Source organism: Zootermopsis nevadensis, unplaced genomic scaffold (genome assembly GCF_977971745.1).
Source record: "Zootermopsis nevadensis isolate Lab colony 2312 unplaced genomic scaffold, Znev_1.0 Znev_ptg000028l, whole genome shotgun sequence".
Taxonomy (NCBI): Eukaryota; Metazoa; Arthropoda; class Insecta; order Blattodea; family Termopsidae; genus Zootermopsis; species Zootermopsis nevadensis.
In genome coordinates this window covers 19790075-19817786 of record NW_028259160.1, presented here as the reverse complement: position 1 = coordinate 19817786, position 27712 = coordinate 19790075, and the positions used below count along the sequence as shown (strand labels likewise).

At 37.0% G+C, this 27712-nt stretch overlaps 1 protein-coding gene and 1 long non-coding RNA gene across 5 annotated transcripts; one reads left to right on the top strand and one right to left on the bottom strand.

The window, feature by feature from the left end:
• Positions 1-339: 339 nt before the first annotated feature.
• LOC147872421 (uncharacterized) lies at positions 340-27712 on the bottom strand. Of its 4 annotated transcripts, XM_087357807.1 has the most exons (15): positions 26810-27712; positions 26348-26485; positions 25582-25860; positions 24596-24735; positions 22926-23007; positions 22454-22644; positions 21388-21453; positions 20697-20957; positions 11001-11114; positions 9193-9288; positions 8264-8485; positions 7831-8034; positions 6203-6409; positions 5223-5297; positions 341-3685 (listed from the first exon to the last, which is right to left on the bottom strand). In XM_087357807.1, exons 6-15 carry the CDS (start codon positions 22454-22456, stop codon positions 3299-3301), a joined length of 1635 nt encoding a protein of 544 aa, XP_087213933.1. In that variant the 5' UTR covers positions 22457-22644; positions 22926-23007; positions 24596-24735; positions 25582-25860; positions 26348-26485; positions 26810-27712; the 3' UTR covers positions 341-3298. The 4 variants fall into 4 exon arrangements, with proteins under 4 accessions (XP_087213935.1, XP_087213933.1, XP_087213934.1 ...); XM_087357809.1 differs by lacking the exon at positions 7831-8034 and having other exon boundaries at positions 340-3685; positions 25582-25632; XM_087357808.1 differs by lacking the exons at positions 20697-20957; positions 21388-21453; positions 22454-22644; ... (3 more) ...; positions 26348-26485; positions 26810-27712 and adding exons at positions 11379-11530; positions 12134-12400.
• LOC147872422 (uncharacterized) lies at positions 13031-20618 on the top strand. The gene is made up of 3 exons (XR_015537578.1): positions 13031-13815; positions 14128-14229; positions 20550-20618. It is a non-coding gene; the product is annotated as an uncharacterized LOC147872422 (long non-coding RNA).

The window sequence follows — 27712 nt, the reverse complement described above, 5'->3', positions numbered from 1 at the left end:
AGACCTCTGAAACTTTGGTAAACTTATACCAGTCTTAAAACTTTGCATACCGTGTAGTGTATTAGAATATAGAGTAAACAAACCAACAACTATTAACACTATGACGGACACTATTGCCATACGCGTTTCGACCTCAAGAGGTGGCATCAGGGAAATTAATACATTTAGTCAAATGGTCAAACTAGATTCAGAATTAAAAATGAAAACGTATATGACAAGGGTTTTGAAGTGACACTTCACTAGATGCTGTTATTCACAGGAGTAAAACTTCCACTTAGCTATTGAGCCCGTTGTTCGGTGGCCGTGGCTGGTCTCGGCGAGCTGTAGTTGCGTCGTCTGTACCTGCGAACTCCAGAACCGTGGGTGAGAGACTGTCAGTTGGAAATGCAAGGGTATATATAACCTTGAAATCAGGGTGGTCAACTATTGAAAAAATTACTTTCTCCTGTTTAATGCTAGGTGTTTTGTTCGTTAATGATGGCTTTGTGTTTACTACTTTTGTATATATGGAATTTTTCTAAGATATCTAGCACTTTACCCTTTGGAGCTATTCTTAATACGTCCATGATATCATCTATGGGGCCGTATCCACGTCTGTTTTCGAGGATGTGTTCCGCATATTTCGATTTTGTTAAATTGAATCTAATGTCGTGGACGTGTTCTTTAAATCTATTTTAAAATCCCTACCGGTTTGGCCAATATAGACCTGCTCGCAGCTTCCACATTTTAATTGGCACACACCACTTTTATTGTATTTGTTATCTTGTTTTCTTGAACTGCATTTGAATTTTATGTTGTTGTTAACTTTATATGCTACTTTTACGTTTGTGTTTTAGAATATCTTAGTGAGTGTTCTAATGCTAACTAACTAACTAGATGGCTTACCGAACCCGAAGGTTCATCACCGACTTAACCAAAGCCCTCCACCGGACACTGTCCTGGGCCAACAAAATCCACTTTCCTTCAACTCCTATCTCCCGTAGATCCCACCTGACATTATTCTACCATCTACGTCTAGGTCTCCCTAGCAGTCTCTTCCCCTAAGGCTTCCCACCCAATACCCGGTGCACACTTCTTGTCCCATCCATGCGTGCTACATGCCCCGCCCATCTCATTCTTCTCGACTTAATCACCCTCACAATACTGGGGGAGCAGTACAGATTTTTAAGCTCATCATTATGCAGTTTCCTCCAGACCCCATCGTCTTCTCTCTTAGGCCCAAATATCCTCCTCAACACCCGATTCTCAAACACCTGCAATCTACGTTCCTCCCTCTGAGTGAGAGACCATGTTTCGCACCCATACAAAACAGGCAAGATTATTGTTTTGTATACTTTAATTTTCAGGTTCTTAGACATCAGACAGGAAGACAAAAAATTTTGAACTGAGAAGCAGCAAGCATTTCCAGAATTTAATCTCCTCCTAACTTCCTCTTGAATATCACTTTGATTTGTTATTGTTGTTCCCAGATATTTGAACTTCGTAACCCTTTCAAAGGACTTATTAGCTACCCTAAGACAATTTTGCCCCCTGTCTGCTGAAGACGAGATACTAACATGTACTTAGTTTTTTCTGAATTTACTTCTAGCCCCACCTGTCTACTAGCCTCTAGTAAAACTTCTGCATTCCTCTTTATTGTATTCATATCATCCCCCAATAAATTAACATCATCGGCAAATGCCAATAGCTGATGTGTCCCATTCAATTGCAAGCCCTCGTGCCTATCTTGGACTTTCCTGATGGCATATTCTAGCACAAAGTTAAAGAGCAAGGGAGACAAAGCATCTCCTTGTTTTAGACCGTTCTTGATGAAGAATGTCTCAGATACATATTTACCTACTCGAATTTTGATACAGGTTTCATTTAAGCACATTTTTATTAGACTCACTAGTTTCTTTGGTATACCAAATTCAATAAGAATACTATATAACACTTCTCTCTTCACAGAGTCATAGGCTTTTTTGAAATCTATAAATAATCGATGTACGGTCCCACCGAACTCCCATTTTTTTTCTACCATCTGACGAATGCAAAAGATCTGATCAATCGTTGATCTGTTTCGTCTGAACCCACACTGATAATCCCCAATAATTTCATTCGCATATGGAGTTAATCTTGCCAAGAGAATGTTTGATAGAATTTTGTATGAGGTTGACAGCAGCGAAATTCCTCGGTAATTACCACACTCAGTCTCGTAAAAGTAGCATACAAAGTTAACAATACTGTAAAATTCAAATGAAGTTCAAGAAAACAAGATAACAAATACAATAATAGTGGTGTGTACCAATTAAAATGCGGAAGCAGCGAGCAGGTCTATATTGGCCAAACCGGTAGGGATTTTAAAACTAGATTTAAAGAACACGTCCACGACATTAGATTCAATTTAACAAAATCAAAATATGCAGAACACATCCTCGAACACGGACATAAATACGGCCCCATAGATGATATCATGAACATATTAAGAGTAGCTCCAAAAGGTAAAGTGCTAGATATCTTAGAAAAATTCCATATATACAAAAGTAGTAAACACAAAGCCATCATTAACGAACAAAACACCTAGCATTAAACAGGAGAAAGTAATTTTTTCAATAGTTGACCACCCTGATTTCAAGGTTATATATACCCTTGCATTTCCAACTGACAGTCTCTCACCCACGGTTCTGGAGTTCGCAGGTACAGACGACGCAACTACAGCTCGCCGAGACCAGCCACGGCCACCGAACAACGGGCTCAATAGCTAAGTGGAAGTTTTACTCCTGTGAATAACAGCATCTAGTGAAGTGTCACTTCAAAACCCTTGTCATATACGTTTTCATTTTTAATTCTGAATCTAGTTTGAACCATTTGACTAAATGTATTAATTTCCCTGATGCCACCTCTTGAGGTTGAAACGCGTATGGCAATAGTGTCCGTCATAGCGTCATTAGTTGTTGGTTTGCTTATACCAGTGTATACAGTGCTACAACCCAGAAGACACCCATATTTATTTCCACCTTAACACTGAATACGGAGGCAGTCTAGAGAGAAAAATACCTCACAACAGAAAGTAAGAAACCGACCTGACACTTCAACAGGTTTCTACTAGACTATGTGCTGCACGATCCCAGAAGGCAATCATCTTTAATGTATAATAATTAAATGGTTTGTGCAGACAGAAACAGTGCTTATTACATTATTATCACTCTTGTGGTGGTGATTGTATTGTGTAAAGAAATAAGCACTGTTTCTGTCTGCACAAACCATATGATGCATTATTGTTGGCATGCAAGATTCCAAACAAAAACAACCCCCTTCACTATTCTTTTTGCTTCGCTCTTGCATGTTTCTTGGTATGGAGGAACCAGCGGAAAAGGTTTTTCCTCTTCTTTTTTTTTCCTTCTTCCTGTACAACTGCTGACATGGGGGATACAGAAGGAGCATTCTCTTCTATTTTATCTTCCTCCTGCTCCTTCGGCATCGTCACTGGCTTGGCAGATTCACAAGAAGATGCATTCTCTTCTCTTGCATCTCCATCCTGCTCCTTCGGCATCGTCACTGGCTTGGCAGATTCACAAGAAGATGCATCCTCTTCTCTTGTATCTCCCTCCAGCTCCTTCTGCATCACTGATGGTACAGAGGATTCAGAAGAAGAAGAATAATCTTCATTGCTATCCTCCATTATTGTTGGCAAGGCGACAGACTTCTGTAACATTGAAACATTTTAAGCATGACCCAACATTGTTATGGATGGAACAATTTCACCAAGTACACAGAATATCATAACAGTTCTTATCTGTTCCTATAAGTTAGCAAGTTATGAACTGTATGCACGCAATTCTAAAAATGTCACATTAGCAACTATGTTCAGTGACGACCTAGTTGTCTGGGAGAATCGACATACAGAAAGAATTTGCTGTTCACATGACACATTTCTTATGCAATAGACAGAAATTGTACGGAAGTATCAATACAAATAGTAAATGTGTATATAATCATACAGGCACAACAAAAGTTGCTTATGTTTTCAAACATACGTAAAAACTGAATTTGGGTATAGTTGCTCCCACCTCAGAAATTTAGAGCTTTTTTGCTCTGATGGACTGCAGCACTAGAGAGTATGAGAGTATTTATAACAATTTCTCAAACTTAAATTAAAATTTACAAGACTGATTAATGCATTTTAAAGTTCGAGAGATGGATTAACGAACACTTCATACAGCTCTTAACCCTTTGCGGTCGTATGTTGGGCTGAGTCCGACATTTAAAAATCGGAGTTCCGGTCCGATGTTGGACTGAGTCCGCCACGTATTTTACGAATTTTTTTACGTAATCTGGAGTCAAACTGAGGCTGGCAAACAGTATCAGCCTATCATTCAAGCCATCTTCTTTGAACTAGTTCTATGCTAGTTTTACTGGTAAGACTTTGTGTACCTGATAACAGTGAAAGGAGGCAGGAGAGAAAAGTCATTTTATTCTGACACATGTCTAAAGGAAGCCAGGATTCCACACCAAGTGTTTTGCCATACATCTTATAGTGAAGGAATACCATCGAGTGTGTTGCTGTCATATTTACTTAGAACAAAAGTATTTTATATCTGATCAAGTTATAAACAAATATCCCATCTTCCTACTAAGAAATTATATTTTTTTAATCATCATTGACGCATAGAGCAATCTACCGCTGACATATGCATATTCATTCATCTTCTTATCAAGCATTCTTCATGTGTAGTGACTTCATCGTTTACACTTTGCATTCTGTTACACTTTTATGGTGCTGAACTGGTCTTGATCTTCCGAATACAATCGGCGCAACACAAAGCAAAGCTCTGAGATTATGAAATCCAATGCTTAGATATCGAGATGTCTATTGACTTGGACTTGCTTTAATCTCTACCAAACGACAGCAAGCAGAAAGGCAACACTTACTACACATCTCAATAGCGACAGTGGTACAGTTCGCGAAAAATATTTCACACGGTCAGTGTTCAAACAAAAGAAACTGTGATCCTCTCATCAGAACATATTTTCACCATATTTAGCAAAGTTTCTTCTGTTTTATGCAAGTTATAAAAGAAAATCAAACATGTTCATAATAGTAGTTGAATTTATACAGTTTCTGGTATTTAAATAGACCAGAAAAGAGCCATAATGGTATTTAAAAGGGACCGCAAAGGGTCAAAGAGGGCTTTTCTAAAACAGGAGCATTGTTTCTAAATTACTATAAAAGTAATTATTACCTTCATTTCTCTGTCATCACTGCCAATTTCACCCTGTCTCTCTATCATTTCTTCCATTAAATACAGCTTTTTTTTCTGAAAGAGTGAAACATTTTAAATATATTATGGGAGGAACTATTTCAGAAAGTGTAGTACAACAGTTTTTTCTGTTCTATGAAGCTAACAAGTTAGGAAATGTATACATAGTATTACAATTCTGTGCTTTGCCAGAATGTGAAAAATCCAGATGGCATCAGTGACAGCAGAGTTGTCTATACGGAATCATATATTGAGAAAACATGAAGCTCACATGATGCACTTCACGTGTCTTTGACTGAAATTCTAGACACATTCCAATACTGTAATTTATTTACCTTCTCCCTCAAGTAATTAGTGTGTTCACCACATTCTTTTTTTAAATTTGCTGAATCAGAATATTATTAAGGTCGCATATTTTTTCAAACATGAGTCAAACTGAATTTGGGTATAGTTGCTCTGACCTCAGAAATTTACAGTTTTCTGTTGCTCAGTTGGACTGCAGGACTGGTGAGTATGCGAGTATTTATAACAATTTCCCAAACATAAATTAAAATTTACAAGACTGATTAATGCATTTTAATGTTGGTGAAATGGATTAACGGACACTTCATACAGCTCTTAAAGAGGGCTCTTCTAAAGCAGGTGCATTATTTCTTAATTACTATAAAATTATTAACTTCATTTTCGACAGCGACATAGTGTAGTTACTAATCCAGTTTGATTACACCGAACAGCAACCAATACTAAATATTTTAATAAGGGATGTATGACTTTTCAACACACTGTACCCACGTGGAACTGCACAATTCATACTCACCCGTAATGATATATGCTGTAATATGGTGCAGTGGTGGAATATTGACAGAAAAAACAGAACAACTAGGGCAGAGTAACTTGGCCGAGTGGTACTTTTCAAATGCCATTTTAGTTATGCTATATTCTATACTTAAAATGTCTCTTACTATCCATGTTTCGTCATCTTCCTCTTGCAGCCGCTGTCCAGTTGTTTCTTCATTACCTTCTGGAATTAAGTGATTATCCACTTCAGTAATGAATGTGGATTGGTCACTTAACTCATGTGTGCCAGTCTTTTGCACGATTTCTCTGTCTTCGCTGCCAAGTTCAACCTGACCCTCTATTATTTCTTCATTTGAACTCAGCATATTCTCCTAAAACATAAATTAAAATTTACAAGATTGATTAATGCATTTTAATGTTGGTGAAATGGATTAACGGACACTTCAGACAGTTCTTAAAGAGGGCTCTTCTAAAGCAGGTGCATTATTTCTTAATTACTATAAAAGTAATTATTAACTTCATTTTCGACAGCGACATAGTGTAGTTACTAATCCAGTTTGATTACACTGAACAGCAACCAATACTAAATATTTTAATAAGGGATGTATGACTTTTCAACACACTGTACCCACGAGGAACTGCACAATTCATACTCATAAAGAAATCCAGTCCACTGTCCTGTTTTCTGGATCCTAATCCAGTGAGGTAAGATTAAATTACATCTTTCTGGAACCGCTGCCTCTATCAGGCCACGTGTCCACATCCCGTAATGATATATGTTGTAATACGAGGTGCGATTATAAAGTTTCCAGACTGCACCTATAAAAACCCGTACACTTATCTCAGGTATTAAATTCATCCATCACCCTCGAAGTAGTTCCCCTGGGAGTGAACACAACGATCCCAGTGCTGCTGCCAAGCCTGGCAGCATCCCTGGAAATCTTTCTTTGTTAGCCTGTCAAGCACCATCTGCGATTCTGCCTGAATCTCTTCTATCGTCTCAAATCTCCTTCACTTTAGCTGAATTTTCATCTTTGGGAAGAGGAAACCTTAGAAAGGAAGTTGGGGTCGGTTCTTGCAAGATCTTTGAGCTCCTGACAAACGAGAAGTCGATTCTGCTTCTGGTCCTCAGACAGGAGCCTTGGCACAAACTTGGCTGCGATGCGTCGCATGTGGAATTCTTCCTTTAGAATCAGCTGACAGGTCCCATAGCCTATCCCAACAATGTCGCACAAGTCGTTGATGGTACGACGTCGATCTTCGTGAATGGCCTGCCGAATCTTCGTAACATTTTCGGGCGTTGTGCTCGAAGATGGTCGTCCAGAATGCTCGTCATCATCGACAGAGGTTCGGCCATTTTTAAAACGTGAATGCCACACAAAAGTTTGTGCACGACCCATTGCAGACTCCCCAAATGCTTGCTTTAGCATTTCATAGGTTTCCGTAGCCGTTTTGGCGAGTCTTTGGTAAAATTTGAAAATCCGCCATTCCGCAATCGCAGGAGGGTCGGTGTAATGCACTACCAAAACGCCCGTAACTAAGAAACAAATGCTAATTCGATGATGCCGGCTGGCACACTGATTCACTATGAATGTAGGCCGCACCCCCTAAAGGCAGAAGCTCGTACTACATCCGGTTCGCTCTCTATTGACACAGTCTTGAAACTTTCTGATCGCACCTCGTATGGTGCAGTGGTGGAATATTGACAGAAAAATCAGAACAACTAGGGCAGAGTAACTTGGCTGAGTGGTACTTTTCAAATGCTATATTCTATACTTAAAATGTCTCTTACCATCCATGTTTCGTCATCTTCCTCTTGAAGCCGCTGTCCAGTTGTTTCTTCATTACCTTCTGGAATTAAGTGATTATCCACTTCAGTAATGAATGTGGATTGGTCACTTAACTCATCTGTGCCAGTCTTTTGTACAATTTCTCTGTCTTCACTGCCAAGTTCATCCTGACCCTCTATTATTTCATTTGAACTCAGCATATTCTCCTGAAACATAAATTAAAATTTACAAGATTGATTAATGCATTTTAAATTTGAAGAGATGGATTAATAGATACTTCATACAGCTTCACTTCAGAGTATTCCCCACAGAAATTGATGTATGTATTCATGTAAAGTATTTGTTCCTGACTACTTTTAAGCAAAACAGGAATGTGAAGACACATTTTAGTAACAACAGTATTGCTTGTCTGTCCTTCATTTCTGTGCTCCTCACCTGTTTTTCCGTTCCATTTTCATACTCTGATTTACATTCATCTTCTTTTGTCTCACACTGTCCACCTGCCTCTTCATTACCTCCATGGATGTCCGTATCAGACATGAACTGAGAATGGTCATTCAGATTGCCACATAAAATCATTTGCAGGATTGGTGTGAGATCTCTTATGATTTCATCGTTTCCCTCTACTATTTTTTTCTGTATACTCAGCATATTCTCCTGGAAGGGTGAAATATTTTAGATATTACCAAACATTGTTATGGGTGGAACTACTTGATCATGCATGCAGAATACCGAAACTTTGTTATTTTCTGCTCCAATAAATTAACAGACTACAAGGAACTAACTACTGTCATCAGTGCACATTCAGCTCACAGTGGCCACTTATAAAAACAGCACTGTATCTAACAAAAGATTGTTGAAAGATGGCTGTCTTCTGGCTTTGAAGTCCTTGTAGTCTGGTAGTAGTAAATTACTTCTGAGAGGTCCTTATTGCTTCCATCATCAATTACCATGATGATTTAGGAAGCAAGGACCTCAGATACGTTGGTAAACTTCTTCCAGACCACACAGGCTCATAACTCAGAACTTTGTACTTATACCTGTTAGAACCCCAAATCCTACTGATAAATCAAATAGCTCACAGCTTCTGCTTGATTAATCCATTACACCATCACTGCATACTGTCATCAGTGCACATTCAGCTCACACTGGCCACTTATAAAAACAGCGCTGTATCTAACAAAAGCTATTTCATTCCATGTTAAAATTACTATGTAGTGACAGAATTCCTAAAATAGTACTTGAAAATCCACAATTTTGCAGAAAATAACACTATGTGGCGTGATTATCGCTAAAAGTGTAAAGGGTTATAAAGCATTTGTGTGATAGCGTCGACAAAAAGCCAGTAAGGATTCGATACATACTGATTTCTGATATAGTGATCGCTCCTCTTCAACTACCACCATCAGTGATTCAATGCGACGTCTCATATCATCTATCTCTGGCTTCTGGCTGGAAATCTAGAACCAGGAGAAAACAACAATTACACACGTGTCTGAAATTTGTTGTAAGATCTCAATTAAATTTGGTATTTACTTTAATTTACATAGACAAGGACATGACTAAAACCTATATGATAATGATACCAAGGATGTTCTAGCCAGTAAGTAAGAGGTATGCAACATAGAGCCCATGGACTGCATGTGGTGAACAGAACAAAATATTTGGCCCTTGAGTCTGTCTAGTTTTCTGTAAAACAGGTTCATGTCAAAATAAAACACGGTGCACTTTCCAACTTCAATTGAATGAGGTAAATGTCTCATTCATTGCAGCAGAATATGCACCCGAAGTTGGTACTTTGAGAGAAAAGGTTCCAAGGCTTTAGAACACACTTTTTTTTAAAAAAATCTGCATCTTGCATTGAATCAGATGTTGAGGTTATATCAGAAAAGTTCCATGTAGAGCTCATAGAATTGTAAAGCTAATAATGAATGAAATTAAAAAATTTCTGAAACTGTTAACTTCTTCAAAATAATCTCACCTACGTAAATGTAAATGCATATACTATAAATTAATTATTTGAAAGCTCCTGCATTTGTCACCAACTGTTTTAAAAAAAGATGCACCCCAAACAAACGTTAAGTTGGAAACTTATGTACAAACATATGCAAACTGAATAACAGTAGCCTCTGACCTCATGAACCGCAACGAGTACCAGATATCACATTAATGTTCAGCAGTTCAAAACTACATACAGATTTGCATTGCAGTCTTGACATGTTTCTCTGTTCTCCATTTCCACATGAATGGGAATCCAAGACCTTTCTGTGACCAAGCCTATAGCCGCTTCTTTTCTCTGAATACCAATATTTATTTTAATTGTTACAATTACTTCTATCTATTGTTTTTATAATTACATTAAAATATTTCAAAAGTAAGGATTTTGAAAAGGTCACATAACCAAAGCAACAGTCAATTCCATCATTCCCTAGTACTCAAAAACATCCTTTGTGTCTAATTAAGTGCAGGTGTAAATATCAAACATGATTCGGCCCATTAATATTCATTGAAAATTATTTGGAGCCGTAGTACCAGGAGAAAATAACATTTAGAGGCTTGTGTGACAATACTCTGTTACCGGTGTAAAAATCTTCAATAAATCTGATAATTACAGCACTCATAAAAAGTGACAGTGGAACCACGGTTCCGGAGAATTTGATGTAAATACATCTTTACGGAAAGGAAGTTTATATATTGGCTTTATTCTAAATATTTCCTTTATACCCGCTTTACAATTGAGTAAATTTTGATTAAGACTTTGTTTATTTAACTTGAATTAGTTACGCTTAAGATGGGTCAGTGATAGCTGAATGTAATGTAATGTAAGGTAATGTAATTTAAGATAAAGTAATGTAATGTAATGTTTTATAGGTAATAACAATGCTAAGTAAACAGATGACGTTTCCTAGGTAACAACAATGCTGAGTAAACAGATGAGGTTTCCTAAGTAACATAACAATAAAGTTACACTTTTTCGTTTCCCTTTTTCGTAACACATTTTTGCCGAATGACACTGACCCTAAAATATAGACGTATTTACGTCAAAAAGTATGGCAATTTAAATATTGCTTGCTGTATGCATCTGATTTTTCAAAAGTATTAATTTTGACTAAGTTTGATATTTATTCCATACACCCTGACAAATGATGATAGCAAAGAGCTCCACACTTACCAACCCCATATCCACTGCATCTTCTTTAGGGAGCCTCCATCTCACTGCCTCAAGAAATTCATTTATGTCAGCGACAATCACATGGTACATCGCTTTCATCTCTGGTATGATGATCTGCCACCAAGAGAAAATAACATTTACACTTGTATGTCACAGTAATCTGTTATTTATGGAACGGTTTTCAATGAATTTGGCAAAAAAAAATTTGCAGGCTGAGATTTCAGCACAGAGACTGGGCTAATCTAAAAGAACTATGTAAATTTTACAAACTTTCAAGTAACTCATTATGTAATTTTCTCTACTTGCCACTTACAGCATGTATACACTACAGGACTTTATTCTGACATGTTCAGTCAGATAGAGGGACATTGTACCTACCTTGAAAACACATAAAATCATAAACATCATGAACAGGAAGCAGACTACTTTAGTGGAGCAGATGCAGCTGGGTAGAAAATTTATCAGCCCTGCCATTTCTTCGTCTTTGTAGGCAATGATCGAAGGTGCTGGGCCTTGTAACGACAATATAACTGCAACAGAATAGTTAGACTATTAGTACGATCTTGAAAGGGCCGTAGTTTTGTGTAGATCATCTTTAATCTTATAAAACATATTATGGGAGCAAAAAAGATTCCGGACTTCGTGGTAGCAGACATTCTCAGAATACAATCTGTCCCTAATTTATTCATGAATACAATTTTGATTATTTGTTATTGCTTCTAAATATTTGAACTTAGCAAATGTAGCGCTTATTCCTTAGCATATTACGTTTTGTAGCGGATAGCCTAAACGTCTGAAATTAGGGCTCCCAAGCATAGTTCCTAATACCTCCAGACAAAAAAGATGTTAATGAGTGCAACATACGTTTCCAGTTAGTTATAAATTTGTAATATTCAAAGACATTTCTACGTAATGTTACATCACAAATCAGAATCGGATCTCTTTTAATTCATTCTTAGGAACTAAATTCCGAAAACACTTTTTTAAGCAACACTGGTTTGTTAGCAGACATTTGTAATTGCGATATTTATCACGGTATTCTCATTATATAATTACATCCTTATAAAGATTTTTACATCCATGTTAAACACAAGCAAATTAAAAGAAATTTAAACATCCAATATTCCACTTACTTATGTCTATTTCCTCCATTGCTCAAAAAAAGAAAAAATATTGTGATGTGGGTTGGTAATTACGACCTTGGTTGTCAACCCTTGATTTTTGGGGTCTGCTGCCTTGGCTCCGACCCGACTGTAAACTTGGTTCAATTGCAAGAGACCACGATGTCCTCCAGCAATGATCAATTTAATCAAAATTAAATCGTCTTTTTAACAGCACAAAATTATCTACTCTACAACACACTTCTTCCACAAGCGACTCATAGCTCAGCTATTTTCGCAATGACCCGAAAGCCGATTGTCAATGGCAGTAAACAAACACAACAATGCCAATAAACAGATAAATAAACAGTTTCTTAGGTTACATAACAATGCACGCAGGAGTTCGTATTTGTTTACTCGGCATTGTTGTGTTGGTATACCAACACAACAATGCCGAGTAAATAATTAACGTGATAAATAAACAACTACACACGTCACATTATGTTAACTACGAAACGTCGTCTGTTTACTCGGTATTATTGTTACCTACGAAACGTCATCTGTTTACTCGGCATTGTTACCTACGAAACGTCGTCTGTTTACTCGGCATTACTGTTACCTACGAAACGTCGATTGTTTACTCGGCATTATTGTTACCTACGAAACGTCGTCTGTTTACTCGGCATTACTGTTACCTACGAAACGTCATCTGTTTACTCGGCATTATTGTTACCTACGAAATGTCGTCTGTTTACTCGGCATTATTGTTACCTACGAAACGTCGTGTTTACTCGGCATTATTGTTACCTACTAAACGTCGTCTGTTTACTCGGCATTATTGTTACCTACGAAACGTCGTCTGTTTACTCGGCATTATTGTTACCTACGAAACGTCGTCTGTTTACACGGCATTATTGTTACCAACGAAACGTCGTCTGTTTACTCGGCATTATTGTTACCTACTAAACGTCGTCTGTTTACTCGGCATTATTGTTACCTACGAAACATCGTCTGTTTATTCGGCATTGTTACCTAGAAAACATTTCATTACATTACCCTACCTTACTCTAATTGTTACAAAACGAGATAGTTGTTACTTCCGAACAATGAGGAAGTTTTTGACGTAAATACGTCTATAAGGAAGGGTCATTCGGCAAAAATGTGGAACGAAAACGGGAAACGAAAAATTGGAACGAAAAAAACTAATTCAAATTAAATAAGCAATGTCTTAATCAAAATTTACTCAATTGTAAAGCATGTATAAAGGAGATATTTAGAATAAAGCCAATACACAAACTTCCTTTCCGTATAGACGTATTTACGTCAAATTCTCCGGAACCGTGGTTCCACTGACAACTTTTTAATTATTTTAAACAGCTCTCCTGATGTTAAGGCTGTAAGATAGGTCAATATTGTTAGGGTTTGTAGAGCATGTCCTACTGTACGCAAGTGTTAATGCAGAATTATAAACAGTGCTGATTTTTAATTAGTATTACTGAGTTTCTGTATATTGTCCATTGTCTAGTATTCCAAACAGAACAATGTTTTGGAAAGTAGACCTGTTTTTGTCCTCAGATAAAATGGTGGTTCTTCCTTATTACAGAGAGAGAGGGAGAAAATTCAACTGATGGAGAAGTCTTGTCCTACAAAGTCAACAGACATTGCTGCAGGACAAGGCCAGACCAATGATTCTGGTTATGGTAAAGATATTAAAGGTGAGTACCAGTACTGACAGTTGTTCATGAAGAAACAAATTTTAGCATGCGCGTTCTGAGAAAGTAATGAGAAAGAGGAAACAGCAGTCCAGAATGGAGAAAAATGCGTAATTGGGAACTTCATACTTATGATTCAATTTAACATTTTAGAGTGATTAATTCAAGGAGTATGAGATGGTTGAGACATGTACCGCACAAAATTGAATAGATTCAATTGACTTAAGGTAGATGGATGATCTGAACACGACAATTAACCTTAAGAGTTCCATAATATAAAGCAAGAATTTTGACGTGAATACGTTTATACAAAAGGGTCATGCTCCAGAAGCAGCACATCGCCTCTGAACAGCGACATTAGACTACATATTTAAGAAATGAAGAGAAGTGAAAGAAGACGTTACAAACACCAACAAGGTAATCTGATACTAACAATAATACTCATTCAAGTCATACTGCTCATTCGATTATTACGAAATCTGACGACTCTGTTTTTAAATTATATTTAGGCGATAAATACAATGAAAGGAAGGGGTTAAAACACTTGAGTAAGACACTAAACTAACCCCCTCTCCCCCCCAAAGTGGAGTGCCAACAGTACTGGCTCAGCACTCAACTTTACAGGTCTGTTGTGACGAAATGTGTTTGGCACTCCTGTTTGATATTGAGGAAGTTCTGTGCTCAAATCTCAGCCTGCAAATTTTTGTTTTGCCAAATTCATTGAAGACCTTTCCATAAATAACAGATTACTGTGACATACAAGTGTAAATGTTATTTTCTCTTGGTGGCAGTTCATCATACCAGAGATGAAAGCGATGTACCATTTGATTGTCGCGGACATAAATGAATTTCTTGAGGCAGTGAGATGGAGGCTCCCTAAAGAAGATGCAGTGGATATGGGGTTGGTAAGTGTGGAGCTCTTTGCTATCATCATTTGTCAGGGTGTATGGAATAAATATCAAACTTGGTCAAAATTAATACTTTTGAAACAATCAGATGCATACAGCAAGCAATATTTAAATTGCCGTCCTTTTTTATGAGTGCTGTAATTATCAGATTTATTGAAGATTTTTACACCGGTAACAGAGTATTGTCACACAAGCCTGTAAATGTTATTTTCTCCTGGTACTATGGCTCCAAATAATTTTCAATGAATATTAATGGGCCGAATCATGTTTGATATTTACACCTGCACTTAATTAGACACAAAGGATGTTCTTGAGTACTAGGGAATGATGGAATTGACTGTTGCTTTGGTTATGTGACCTTTTCAAAATCCTTACTTTTGAAATATTTTAATGTAATTATAAAAACAGTAGATAGAAGTAATTGTAACAATTAAAATAAATATTGGTATTCAGAGAAAAGAAGCGGCTATAGGCTTGGTCACAGAAAGGTCTTGGATTCCCATTCATGTGGAAATGGAGAACAGAGAAACATGTCAAGACTGCAATGCAAATCTGTATGTAGTTTTGAACTGCTGAACATTAATGTGATATCTGGTACTCGTTGCAGTTCATGAGGTCAGAGGCTACTGTTATTCAGTTTGCATATGTTTGTACATAAGTTTCCAACTTAACGTTTGTTTGGGGTGCATCTTTTTTTAAAACAATTGGCGACAAATGCAGGAGCTTTCAAATAATTAATTTATAGTATATGCATTTACATTTACGTAGGTGAGATTATTTTGAAGAAGTTAACAGTTTCAGAAATTTTTTAATTTCATTCATTATTAGCTTTACAATTCTATGAGCTCTACATGGAACTTTTCTGATATAACCTCAACATCTGATTCAATGCAAGACGCAAATTTTTTTAAAAAAAAGTGTGTTCTAAAGCCTTGGAACCTTTTCTCTCAAAGTACTAACTTCAGGTGCATATTCTGCTGCAATGAATGAGACATTTACCTCATTCACTTGAAGTTGGAAAGTGCACTGTGTTTTATTTTGACATGAACCTGTTTTACAGAAAACTAGACAGACTCAAGGGCCAAATATTTTGTTCTGTTCACCACATGCAGTCCATGGGCTCTAAGTTGCATACCTCTTACTTACTGGCTAGAACATCCGTGATATCATTATCACATACGTTTTAGTTACCAATGTCATCAAATTTAATCCACTTACAACAGAATCAAATATTTCAATTGTTACAATTACTTCTATCTACGGTTTTTATAATTACATTAAAATATTTTAAAAGTAAGGATTTTGAAAAGGTCACATAACCAAAGCAACAGTCAATTCCATCATTCCCTAGTACTCAAGAACATCCTTTGTGTCTAATTAAGTGCAGGTGTAAATATCAAACATGATTCGGCCCATTAATATTCATTGCAAGTTATTTGGAGCCGTATTACCAGGAGAAAATAACATTTAGAGGCTTGTGTGACAATACTCTGTTACCGGTGTAAAAATCTTCAATAAATCTGATAATTACAGCACTCATAAAAAAGGACGGCAATTTAAATATTGCTTGCTGTATGCATCTGATTGTTTCAAAAGTATTAATTTCGACTAAGTTTGATATTTATTCCATACACCCTGACAAATGATGATAGCAAAGAGCTCCACACTTACCAACCCCATATCCACTGCATCTTCTTTAGGGAGCCTCCATCTCACTGTCTCAAGAAATTCATTTATGTCCGCGACAATCACATGGTACATCGCTTTCATCTCTGGTATGATGAACTGCCACCAAGAGAAAATAACATTTACACTTGTATGTCACAGTAATCTGTTATTTATGGAAAGGTCTTCAATGAATTTGGCAAAACAAAATTTGCAGGCTGAGATTTCAGCACAGAACTTCCTCAATTTGAAACAGGAATGCCAAACACTTTACTATAACATTTCGTCACAACAGACCTGTAAAGTTGAGTGCTCAGCCAGTACTGTTGGCAACTCGTGACTTTTATGGAAAGGTCTTCAATGAATTTGGCAAAACAAAAATATGCAGGCTGAGATTTCAGCACAGAACTTCCTCAATTTGAAACAGGAGTGCCAAACACTTTACTATAACATTTCGTCACAACAGACCTGTAAAGTTTAGTTTCTTACTCAAGGGTTAAAACACTTGAATGAGACACTAAACTAACCCTCCCCCCCAAAGGGGGGTTAGTTTAGTGTCTTACTCAAGATTTTAAAACGCAAACAACCCCCCCAAAGGAGGGGTTGGTCAAGTGTTTTAACCCTCCATTCAGGAGGGTTAGTTTAGTTTCTTACACAACCAGCCCTCCAAAGGGGGTTGGTTGCTTTTTGAACACTTCACTAACCCCCTTGGTTGCGTTTTAAAAACTTGACCAACTACCCGAGGAGCTCCGAAAGGAGCGCTCTGCTCTAGTATACATAAACTTCAGAACTTCAACACAAGTACAAGAACGTATTTCACATATCAGTGTACATAAACTTCAGATTCTGAAATACAATTTTGAAAAATAATTTTACAAATTAATATACACAAACCTCAGAATTTTAAATTTTAAATAGAAATACAAAACTTGCTTTACATATAGATTATAGATATACATAAAGCTTAAAATTTTCAGCAGAGATGAAAGCATCTACAGAATAGAAAGAGTGAGTGAAGAGGTAATCTTTCAATGCAGGCTTAAATACCTTTATATCATAATTTAGACTTTTAATTGTTGTTGGAAGATTATTAAATAACTTGATACCTGTATAATATACTCCTTTTTGAAAATCTTGAGTAAGAAACTAAACTAACCCCACCCCCGCATGGGGGCTTAAAACACTTGACCAACCCACCTAGGGGGGTTGTTTAAGTGTTTAAAATGCAACCAACCCCACCTTTGCATTTTAATATCTTGAGTAAGACACTGAGTAGACGGTGGGTTTAGTTACGAATTGCCAGGGTATTTATAGAGCGTTTGCATAGTTATGGGGCTCTCTTAGGTTTTGATCTTCAGGTCGTGCAGACCCGATCTACACATACTTTAATTTATTATACAAACAGCTGAATCATCGCACTGCCTTGCATTAACTGTAACTGGTTATACTTCAAAGTGTCTCAAGAGGCAATAAAGTGAATATCTCTCAGCTCATCAGTGTCGTCTTTCGGTGCCCAAGGCAAAAGATTTTGCATCCTTCGCGAAACATCTACCTCACCACTGCCTGAGAATCGGAGGCCTTTGCTCACCGACTAAACCCACAACCATTATCAGAAATTCCTTAAATACCTTTCACACTTATCATAAGTACTAAAAGTTGTAACCGTATGAGTGCTGAGTGCCACGCACGTCACTGGGTTTGACTACAATAAACAAACATAGAGTCGAGTGTGGAAGGACCGGTTACAACACTCTCAAGATAACAAATGATCGCTGCTACTCACGCTACATGACTGAAACTTTGGCCTATGAACACATGTTCTTGTAGGAGATTGAAAACAACCCAAAAGGCTCAAAATTTTAATCACTTTTCGCTTATGTCCAACATGCTTAATTTGGCCCAGTTTAACAACACACCCCTCCGCATTTGTCTTATTACCAGTCGTATTTCGTTCTATGTAGGATTTGAGGTTCTGATGATGCAAGCAATTTTTACTTTTTATTTTATCATATAAGTATCAAAACCTAGCTCAGTGTTCTGCCAACTTCTCACTGGAGTCAGCTTGCATGTGTATAAATATAAACAATTAGTCCTATTTAATGACCGTAATAAAATAATGATTATCTGGCTTGCCACTTTGAAATGATCTAAAATCACAACACTAATAAATATTTCACTTACACTTACAGCATCATCATGGTACTACAAACTAATTATTCCGTGCTGACATTAAAGGCACAAGTTATTTGAATACACAAAATCAAATTAACATGCTCTGGCATTGCATAATGCAAATAAAAATATTAAAATATTGTGAATATAAGAAAAAGAAAGGTCTTTACCATTCTTTTAAATATAAAAATGGTTGACCTCAACATGAACTGAAGAAGAGGTGAATTGTACCAAAATCACTCACAAACTGGAATTTTCATAAACACAAATGCAGTGATGTAAGTTTACATGTTTATAACGGTGGAAGACCATTTGAAGTTTGTGAGTTTGTGGAAACTAGATAAAAATGTTATTCAATATCTTTTAGAAAAACTATTGTCAAGAACAACATTCATGGAGAAACTAAAAACATTAAAATATGGGAGACACTGCCAACCTATATAAAACCCTAAGAGTGAATATAAAGAAAACAAAATGTTCACTGGGAACTTTTGTTTTGCAATACCATTTTTACCCATGGTTTACAGCTTGAAACAATCTGAGAAAAACTGATTTGCTGGCAATGCTTGATTTTTCAAAAAAGTTGAAATGTTTTTAATATCAGGGGCCTTTAACAAACTTATGACTTATGTGCTTCACGAAAATAAAATAAAAAAAACATGAATTTTCCGCAAAAGTCTCCAAAGAAATTATGAGCTTCTGGAGATTCAACTTACATTTAGTAGTTCAGCATATAATAAAAGAGTTTGTAAAATCTGAGAGATATTGAAACGGATTACACGACTTGCCTGCTGCCAGATCAAGAACTACCATTTAGAGGTCATGAATAATCTGAGTTGCCCCTTGACAGAAATAATTGTACAGAATCTTTCAAACTGCTAGAACATTATGATCCTCTGCTGAATCACCACTGTTTTCAAAGGCACTTCACTGGCCAGTCAAAATGATTTGTTGAAAGCCCTCCATGAAGTGTTGCTAGGTGACATTTCAAGACAAATTCAAGAACCGCCTAATATTGGATGAAACTTCTGACTTTCATTTTGTCGAGAGGTACATTCATGATAGTAACAGGTCCTACTGCTATAATCCTTTCCTTCTGTGTTCACAAATTCTTACATTTTGGTTCATATATTACAGACAGGAGGTCTGGGTATAGATTTTATTCACAAAATAATAGAAATTCAAAGTCACATGCAAAATGAACATGACACACTGTTCTTAATTTTCTGACAAAGACCAGGCAAAACCTGACATAAGAAATTCTGCAAAAGAGAAGCACAAAAAACTTTTCTACAAAATTATTGATAACCAAATCGGTCATCCATCAGCTTCTTTCTGAAGTATAGAAACATGAATTTTGCTGCTACTACATAAGTGAGAAATTTCACATACATAAGTTAAAGGCTGTCTTTCCTGAAGAGCATATACAAAAACTGCCTGTGTATTTTTTATATCCTCTTCTTCATTAAAACCTTGAAGCTAACAGTAGTCCGAGCTACTGATATTGTTGAAAATAAGCCATAACACTGAATGGGGCAAACCAACAGAAGAGCAGACAACACAAAATATCATTGCTGGGTAAAAACTCAGAGCACTGAGAAATAAACAGCCCAATCTTCTCTGTCATTCCAACGCATGACGCACGACGGCATGAACGTTGTGTTTTGAGTCACTATATTCACCAACCGATACTAAGATGAGAACAAAAATATGATCTCAGACTGTTGAAACCATAAGTATTGCAACTGTGTTTGTCGGCATAACTGTGAGTAGTTATACAGGCGGTTGAAATTAACAGAGAATGAAAAAAATTAAGAACTGGTGGTTTTAAAGACCAGTCAATAAGATTGAGGTAGAAGTCATCTTGGAGGTCAGGGGCATCCAACACCTTAAAGAACAATAAGCACATGAAACTCCCAGTGCTTAATACAAAGAAGAAAATTAACTATTTCATAATAAACACTATCATCGTCTCATGACTTGTGTTGGCAGAACAGCTGATCACAACAGCCACCTCAGCCAAATCAGATTTCATCAGAGACCAGGGGAGAATCAGACACTGAGACAGGATGTGGAGTGAGCACAGACACTTCATTTGTGGATTTCAGAACATTAAAACTAATACAAAATATGACTAACCTTGAAGGGTCTGCGTGATATTTCATGTGTTGCTTTTATTGCTGTCCTAAGCAACTTTTGGGTTTGTGCACTAAGTGGTGACAAGGAAAAGATATTTGATCCCGGAATGAACACTCTTCTCTCATCACATTGGCCTCTAACATCTTTAATGTTGGTGCCAAGAACTTCATTTTTCAGCAAACATGAGAATGCCAATCTCTCACTCCCTCCTTCACCATTTTCACGAGCCTCTTTTGTAGTTAATCCATTCTGGCCATACTCCTATATTTAAAAACAGACACAAATTTCATTGACATTTCTACAACTTGCTTACATTAAGAGAAATTCATAAAGCTTATAGACAATGGGGAATTGACAAAAGACCTGATGGGAAGTGAGCTATTCAAGTACATCACAAATAGCAGTTTTAAATGACGGCATGATACACTCACTCCATGTGCAAAGAGAAGAAACAGTAAATTAATTAGAGGGACATACAGCCCTGCTTATGTCCTCAATTTGATAATCTGATTTTGTTCTTGTACAGTGTAATTGTAGTCAATTAAGAAAAAACCAATTTCTGTGGATAAGGGTTCCTTTACAAATCTGATGAAGTACAGTCATGAACATAAATTGATCTCATCCTCAGCACTTCATCAATTAACTACTTTTATAAAGTCACAAAAATCATAACTTAATGAAAAACACTTACTGTGTTCATGAGAAACTTCATGCGCCATCTGTTGCCAGCACGCAGCGGAATAAAGCGATCGCCTGACTGCAAGTAAGGAAAAGATGTCAGTAAAATCTCACAATTCTTTTAACCACATTTTCTAAACTAATTAAGAGAACAATATACAATATGAAGATAACTGTCTTCTGGGGCACTGTGCAAGTAGCCTGGTACAAGTACATAGACGTTTCAAAGGTGCTTGCTGCCTTCATCATCAGAGCGATAGAGGCTGAATGTGCATCTGAAATGTTGTCAAACTTTGAACAGAATACATGGTACAACATCAGAGGACACTAATCTCCTTACCTGCTGCCATGAAAACCTGAAATGTCAGCAGTATATAAATATGTAACACACTTTTAATTCAGTACTTAAACTGTATTAAATAACAGAGAAAAATTCTTAAACTCAACTGCACACTTCATGTTTTAGAAACCACAATACTCTGTTCACCTGAATACAAGTCAAAGGCAGTTACCAACTTTAGCAAGTGAAAACCTAGAAGCGTCCTCAGTTCACACACTAGAGTGACAAATGACTACAGTCAAAATGTCTTTATCACCACTAAACGGTACAATAACGAACAAAGCTATCAGAACAGCAAAGCAAATTTACACTTGGGTTGTGAATGGACCCATACAGTGCTGCTGCAGACTTCAAAGTTCACATGCAGAAACTGTTTGTGACGATGATACGTACTTGGAAGGATAATATCAGGCAGGATCCATGGGAGACAGGAGATGAAGACAATTGGATTTTCATGGCCAAGGACAAGGTCAGGGGGAGACTTTGATTGATACAGTCATGAATCGTGTTCCCTAAGCCATCAAGTTAGTCAGTTAGTTACATGGTTGCTTCATCAGCATATATGCAAAACAAAACGTGAACCCTCGGCTATGAATAAGTATGGAGAAATAACACAAATCATGGATATAATGTTAAAGGGAAACTCAATGCACTTTTCTGTGCATCTATAATTGTAAAATGCTAACTCCTCCAATTTTATCCTTTTATTCTTTACTTTTTGTCACTGTTGAGTGGTTACCATTATGTTTGGGAAGTTCTGAGTTCAAATCTTGAAGTTCTTCATGGTTGTGTTCAGTCCCTCTGGGCATATGTCAGGATAGTATTTGAAGTAAGCCATGACCACTTCCTTATTTATCCTTCCCATTTCAGAAACCGTAGTAGCATTTGATGCTGTATAGTTTGAGCAACTGAAAGTGTCTTCAAGTAAACCTGAAATAAATAATGAATATTTCTGTGTGTGTGAAGTTTTCCCCTTCATATGTTTATTATTGCAGGTGAAAGAGAAGGGTAAAATGTTTGTTAAGGTGACATAATTTGAAACAGAAGAGAGAGAAAATGTAACAGCAGGATAAATAGTAAAAGACAAGATACATCATTAAGCTAGCAAGATGGAAGTTAACAAACACTTATAAAAAAAATTAAATCTGTGGTGTAACAGCTCCAGAGAGCCAAAGCCGACTAACTTGACTGCTGGCCTCACGTCCACGTACCTAAGCAGAGGTGAACGATCATCCAACGTGTGGTCAGCACGACGAACCCCCAGCCATTGCTAGCCTTCCTGACTGGATTATGCTACATGGAAACAAGAAATTAAAGGATAACAATCCCTTGATGGTTAAAGGGAATGCAATTTATGGGACAGGGGAAAGAACCGAGAATATAAATTCTGCTAAAATCAAAATTATTCAGATTGTGGAAAACAGGAGTTTAAGGAATTCAACATAATCAGAAGATACACTACATTAGGTATCTCCTAAAGTGTAAGAAACGTCAATTTTTTAAAAAAGACAAAGCATAAACAGACTTTCTGGGAAATGATACAAGAAAGAGAAAAAACATTGTAGATCCTAACAGCCCCCAATTTCATAGCTGTGGCTGCACAAAGTAATGTTAATGTAAGTAAACAGCAAAGCTGTCCTCATTCTTAAGTAACCTTCATGAATTGTGTCCAGGCTTACGTTCTGCCCAGCTGACCATGTTTTGCAATAAAACACTACTAAATCATAAATCCCAGAGTTAAAGACTGTCCAGCAGCCCTCATGTACGTACAGGGTTTAAACCCCTTTTCCAGAATGACACATAAAGGGTTAATCACCACACGGTGACGTATAGGGGATGGAGGTACAGCTTTATGCTCTGACCACATGGGAAAGAGCATAAGATACTGATCGATTCTATAGGAGGCTAAATGATATCCAGGGTCAGCCTGGAGGTGATGACAAAAGGATAATTCTCTGCCTCTGCCAGGAGTCAAACCTTGGTGTTTAGAATAGTATGAAAGTCAGACTTTTAGCACAACTAAACTGATCTATAAATTCTGTAAATATTGTCAAAGGATTTGGTTCTTATTTCATTTTAAAAAACTGTGTCTGTAAGTTAAGGCCACATTATAGACTAGGAGTTTAAATTTTAGGCAAGATGAAATTGCATGTATGAAGATGGTCTTCATCTAGGATGTTGCATTGTGCAGAATGGTACATATTGATGCTTTAGCATTTTGGAGTAGCCTCCATGATCAGAGTGATGATTGGTCTTGTCACCTCTATGATGGAAATGGTCAACATCTGCCAGAATACGTGGTGCAACAGCTGAGAAGACCATTATGTACATTGTAAATGCAGAGAAGAAAAATATCAAACCAAAAGAAGAAAAAGAATAAACTAAGTGGTGCAGTGGTTCAGCTCCATTGCTCTGTGTTCACCCAGCTGTATTGTCTTCATCAGCAGATGAAGATCTGTCTTGATGACAATAAGGTCTCTTCAAATAATTCCAAAATTCTTTAAACTAAAGATCAGTAACTTAATCACTTATCCAAAAATTTATGTGTTGCTCTTTTTGAACATGTTAAAAGTATCACAGCATTCTTACTATAACAATTGTAGTTCTGTAATTTTTTGATATCACATGTATGTTCAGAGAAGGAAGGGTCATTACTCTAGAAAACAAAATAAATAAAAGATGGCATCAAAAAATCACAAAGCAAAATATTCCAGTAACACATAGAACTGGAGGTTGTATGGATCCAAGAAATACTTTGGACACAAATGTGAAGAAAAAAAGTTTTTCCCCTCCTGGTTATTTGGCTCACAGCCAGTAACTTTACCCACAGGTAACATGACTCATTCTTGCTGTAGTATATAAATAATCCTCCCTTCCTCACCTGTCTACGTTGCATTGCCAAAATGACACATGCCTGTGTTTGAACCAAGCACACCAGGATTGGTGACGTTGACAGGGGCATAGAATTCTTGTAGATCATTTTGTTAGGATTCTACGTTTGCAGTCTATCTGATTCAGCAACTGGAAATGTCAAAAATATCAGAATTATTATGTAGTAAAATCTTGTTAATTCAGTATCAGATAATTACAAATTGTGTAATTTAAAGTAATTTCCAATTGGTATCTAAAAAGATATGACTTTATATGCTTTATAATTCCAGAAAATTCAAAACTTGGTTGAACTGTAACCCAAAGTGGTAATTACGAGGCGCGTCCCAAAAGCAAGTTTCCCACTCGTCCCACAGCTAGCAAACCTTATATTGAGCGAAGCGACTGTGCGTACGTGATAGAGCAATGACGTAGCATGGCGCATGCACTAACGGCACTTCCCGCGTTCTCACAGTAGCATCGTTACAGCTGTTGAAGATGGAGGTTCTTATTCCAGCTCCCGCCGACTGTGAAGTGCGGTCAGTGATAACGCTAGGCCGCGCACGGCTCGACGGACAGCAAGTCTCCTGCAGGAGTTCAGCTGGGAGGTGTTTAATCATTCACCCTACAGCCCGGACCTCGCTCCGAGTGATTTCCATCTTTTCCTACACCTCAAGAAATTCCTGTCCGGTCAGCGTCAGCGTTTTGAGAATGACAGAGAGGCGGAGATGGTTGTCACACAGTGGTTCCAATCCCAGGCGGGAGACTTCTACGACACAGGTATTAAAAGTTGGTCCCACGGTATGACAAATGTCTCAATTCCGGTGGCGAATATGTTGAAAAATAGCTGGACACTTGCTGTATCTGTTGCAATAAATATTTCGATTAAATTGTGTTTTGTTTCTGTAAACGGCCCCAGGGAAACTTACTTTTGGGACGCGCCTCGTAAATACAGAAAATACCAATAATTTAAAATATAAACATACAGTAAACTGTTACCTATGAATAGAGTGTGCACCTAAACACCCTTCCAAATGAGCAGAATGTGGGCTGAGGAAGAAAAGAAGAAGCTGGCATTAGAACACAATGAGTAAAGGCACGTGAATCTCTTACTACATAGGTTCTGATTGTGGTATTCTTCAGTCTGTGACCTTCATTACAAATGAGAAGATCAAACTGAATCTCAGAGATGTCCTCATAATAACGAAGAAACATTTCATATGAAATCAGCATCACAGGTACATGAGGCAGAAGTATGTAATCTTTTCGTCTGTTTTTCTGAAACGGAATAAAAACAACATACAACTGACAGGAAAACACCCAAGAGGAAGACTGTGAGAAGAGGAGAAAAAAATTACATGATACTTACTTTTTCTCCCAAGTGCAAAAGATTTTTTGTGTGCCATGATTAGTAACAAATACATCTTAGGAACAATTTTCCCCTATAATCAGATATAAATGCCATACATAAAAGATTGAAGCTGTACATAACGATACATTTGCTATGAACAAAGTCTATAAATCAGAGGATGAAATTTCAGGTGAACTTTTAAAAGAAATACAAATGTTACAAAACCTGGAAACTGTACCCAATTCACTCTGTAGTGTAATCTTCCATGACCAGTTACTTGTGCAGCTGATAAAAATATTTACTGTCATTATGATTTACAACAAGTTGAATCATACTATTTTCCAAACATCAGAAGTTTAACTTTCTTTCACAAATCTGTGCAGTCACTCTTAACAACAAAATGTAAAGCATTACCTGATCAACTACAAAAGTCTGTATTAGTTCTCTTCGAGCCCCGTATGGCATGTGACACACCCCCACACCCATTTCATTCGACTGCTAACCCAACACTGGTAGACAAGGTGACAGGGCCAGGGTCTATGGCAAGACATCCTGCGACATACAGACAACATATCATCATTTCAAAAGGATTTTTTAAAATCTGTTTTGGCTTCTTAATCCATTCAGTAATCTACATGTCTGCCTGAGGATTTCACAGCAATGAGAGATCAGATGGTGGTCTTCTGAACTATGAAACTATGTAGTCTTATAAGTCATTAGCACCAGTTCATAAGTACATACTGCCTCCATCTTCAGGTTTCTCCAAATAGTACCTATGAGACTGCACAGTGTCATAATCCAGCAGCCCAAAATCTGTACATGTTGATATGTATTTCAGACTAAATTACATTTCAGATGACCCAAAACAAGTCTCACTTCATATAGGCAATCACCAGTAGGCTATGTCCCTTGTGCCACACTGCTACAGACTCGCATTACATTTTATTGCTTCAACTTTGTTGCATGACACGCAGTCCACCATAAGAGGAATTCTAAATGACTTGCTCCAATGCAATCTGGTATCTGGCAGATTTGCAATTTTCATGCAAAGAATAATTCCCTGCCACTGCTCAAGTTCTGAAACTCTGACATCCAGTGGTTTATTCAGATTACTCTGAATAGCATATTTGTTGGTTTCACTTACAATCAGCATCCAAAGCACCTTTACAATGAACTTTCTAAAATAATTCAATAGTGAGAGTAGATAACCTGTCCATTTCGGATCATGCCAGTACTGTTGGGTACCTGGCAGATCTTCATCCTTGCTTTTGGGCAATACTCTGGTTTTTCTATTTCTCCAATTATTTCTTTCTTTATGCACCATCACTCATTCATTTATTTCAGAACTATCACACACATATTACTAAATGTCTGTCTCAAGAATTATAAATGTCATGTTTGAATTCTTATCTGGAACAAGTCTTCTTCATTCTCATGAATAATGACTATCTACTGGTTGCACTTTAACTTTCACTAAAGTCCCACTGAACACTGTTCTAAAGTAAAAGAAGAAACCACTGAATTTATTTATAATTACTGATAATTCCGTAATGAATTACATGTACAACTGTACTCCAAAGAATGGTGCTGATTTGCAGATGCATAGACTAATCACATATTTTTTTTCAAAAGTATTTATCGAATAACAAAATACTACGCACTTAAATGCACAAGACTCGCACTGAGAATAATAACAGTCACTTTTATTCGATGAGATATACTGACGTAAAGTTTAAAACAAAATTTCCATGATTGGCGACATATGACCAATCACATAGC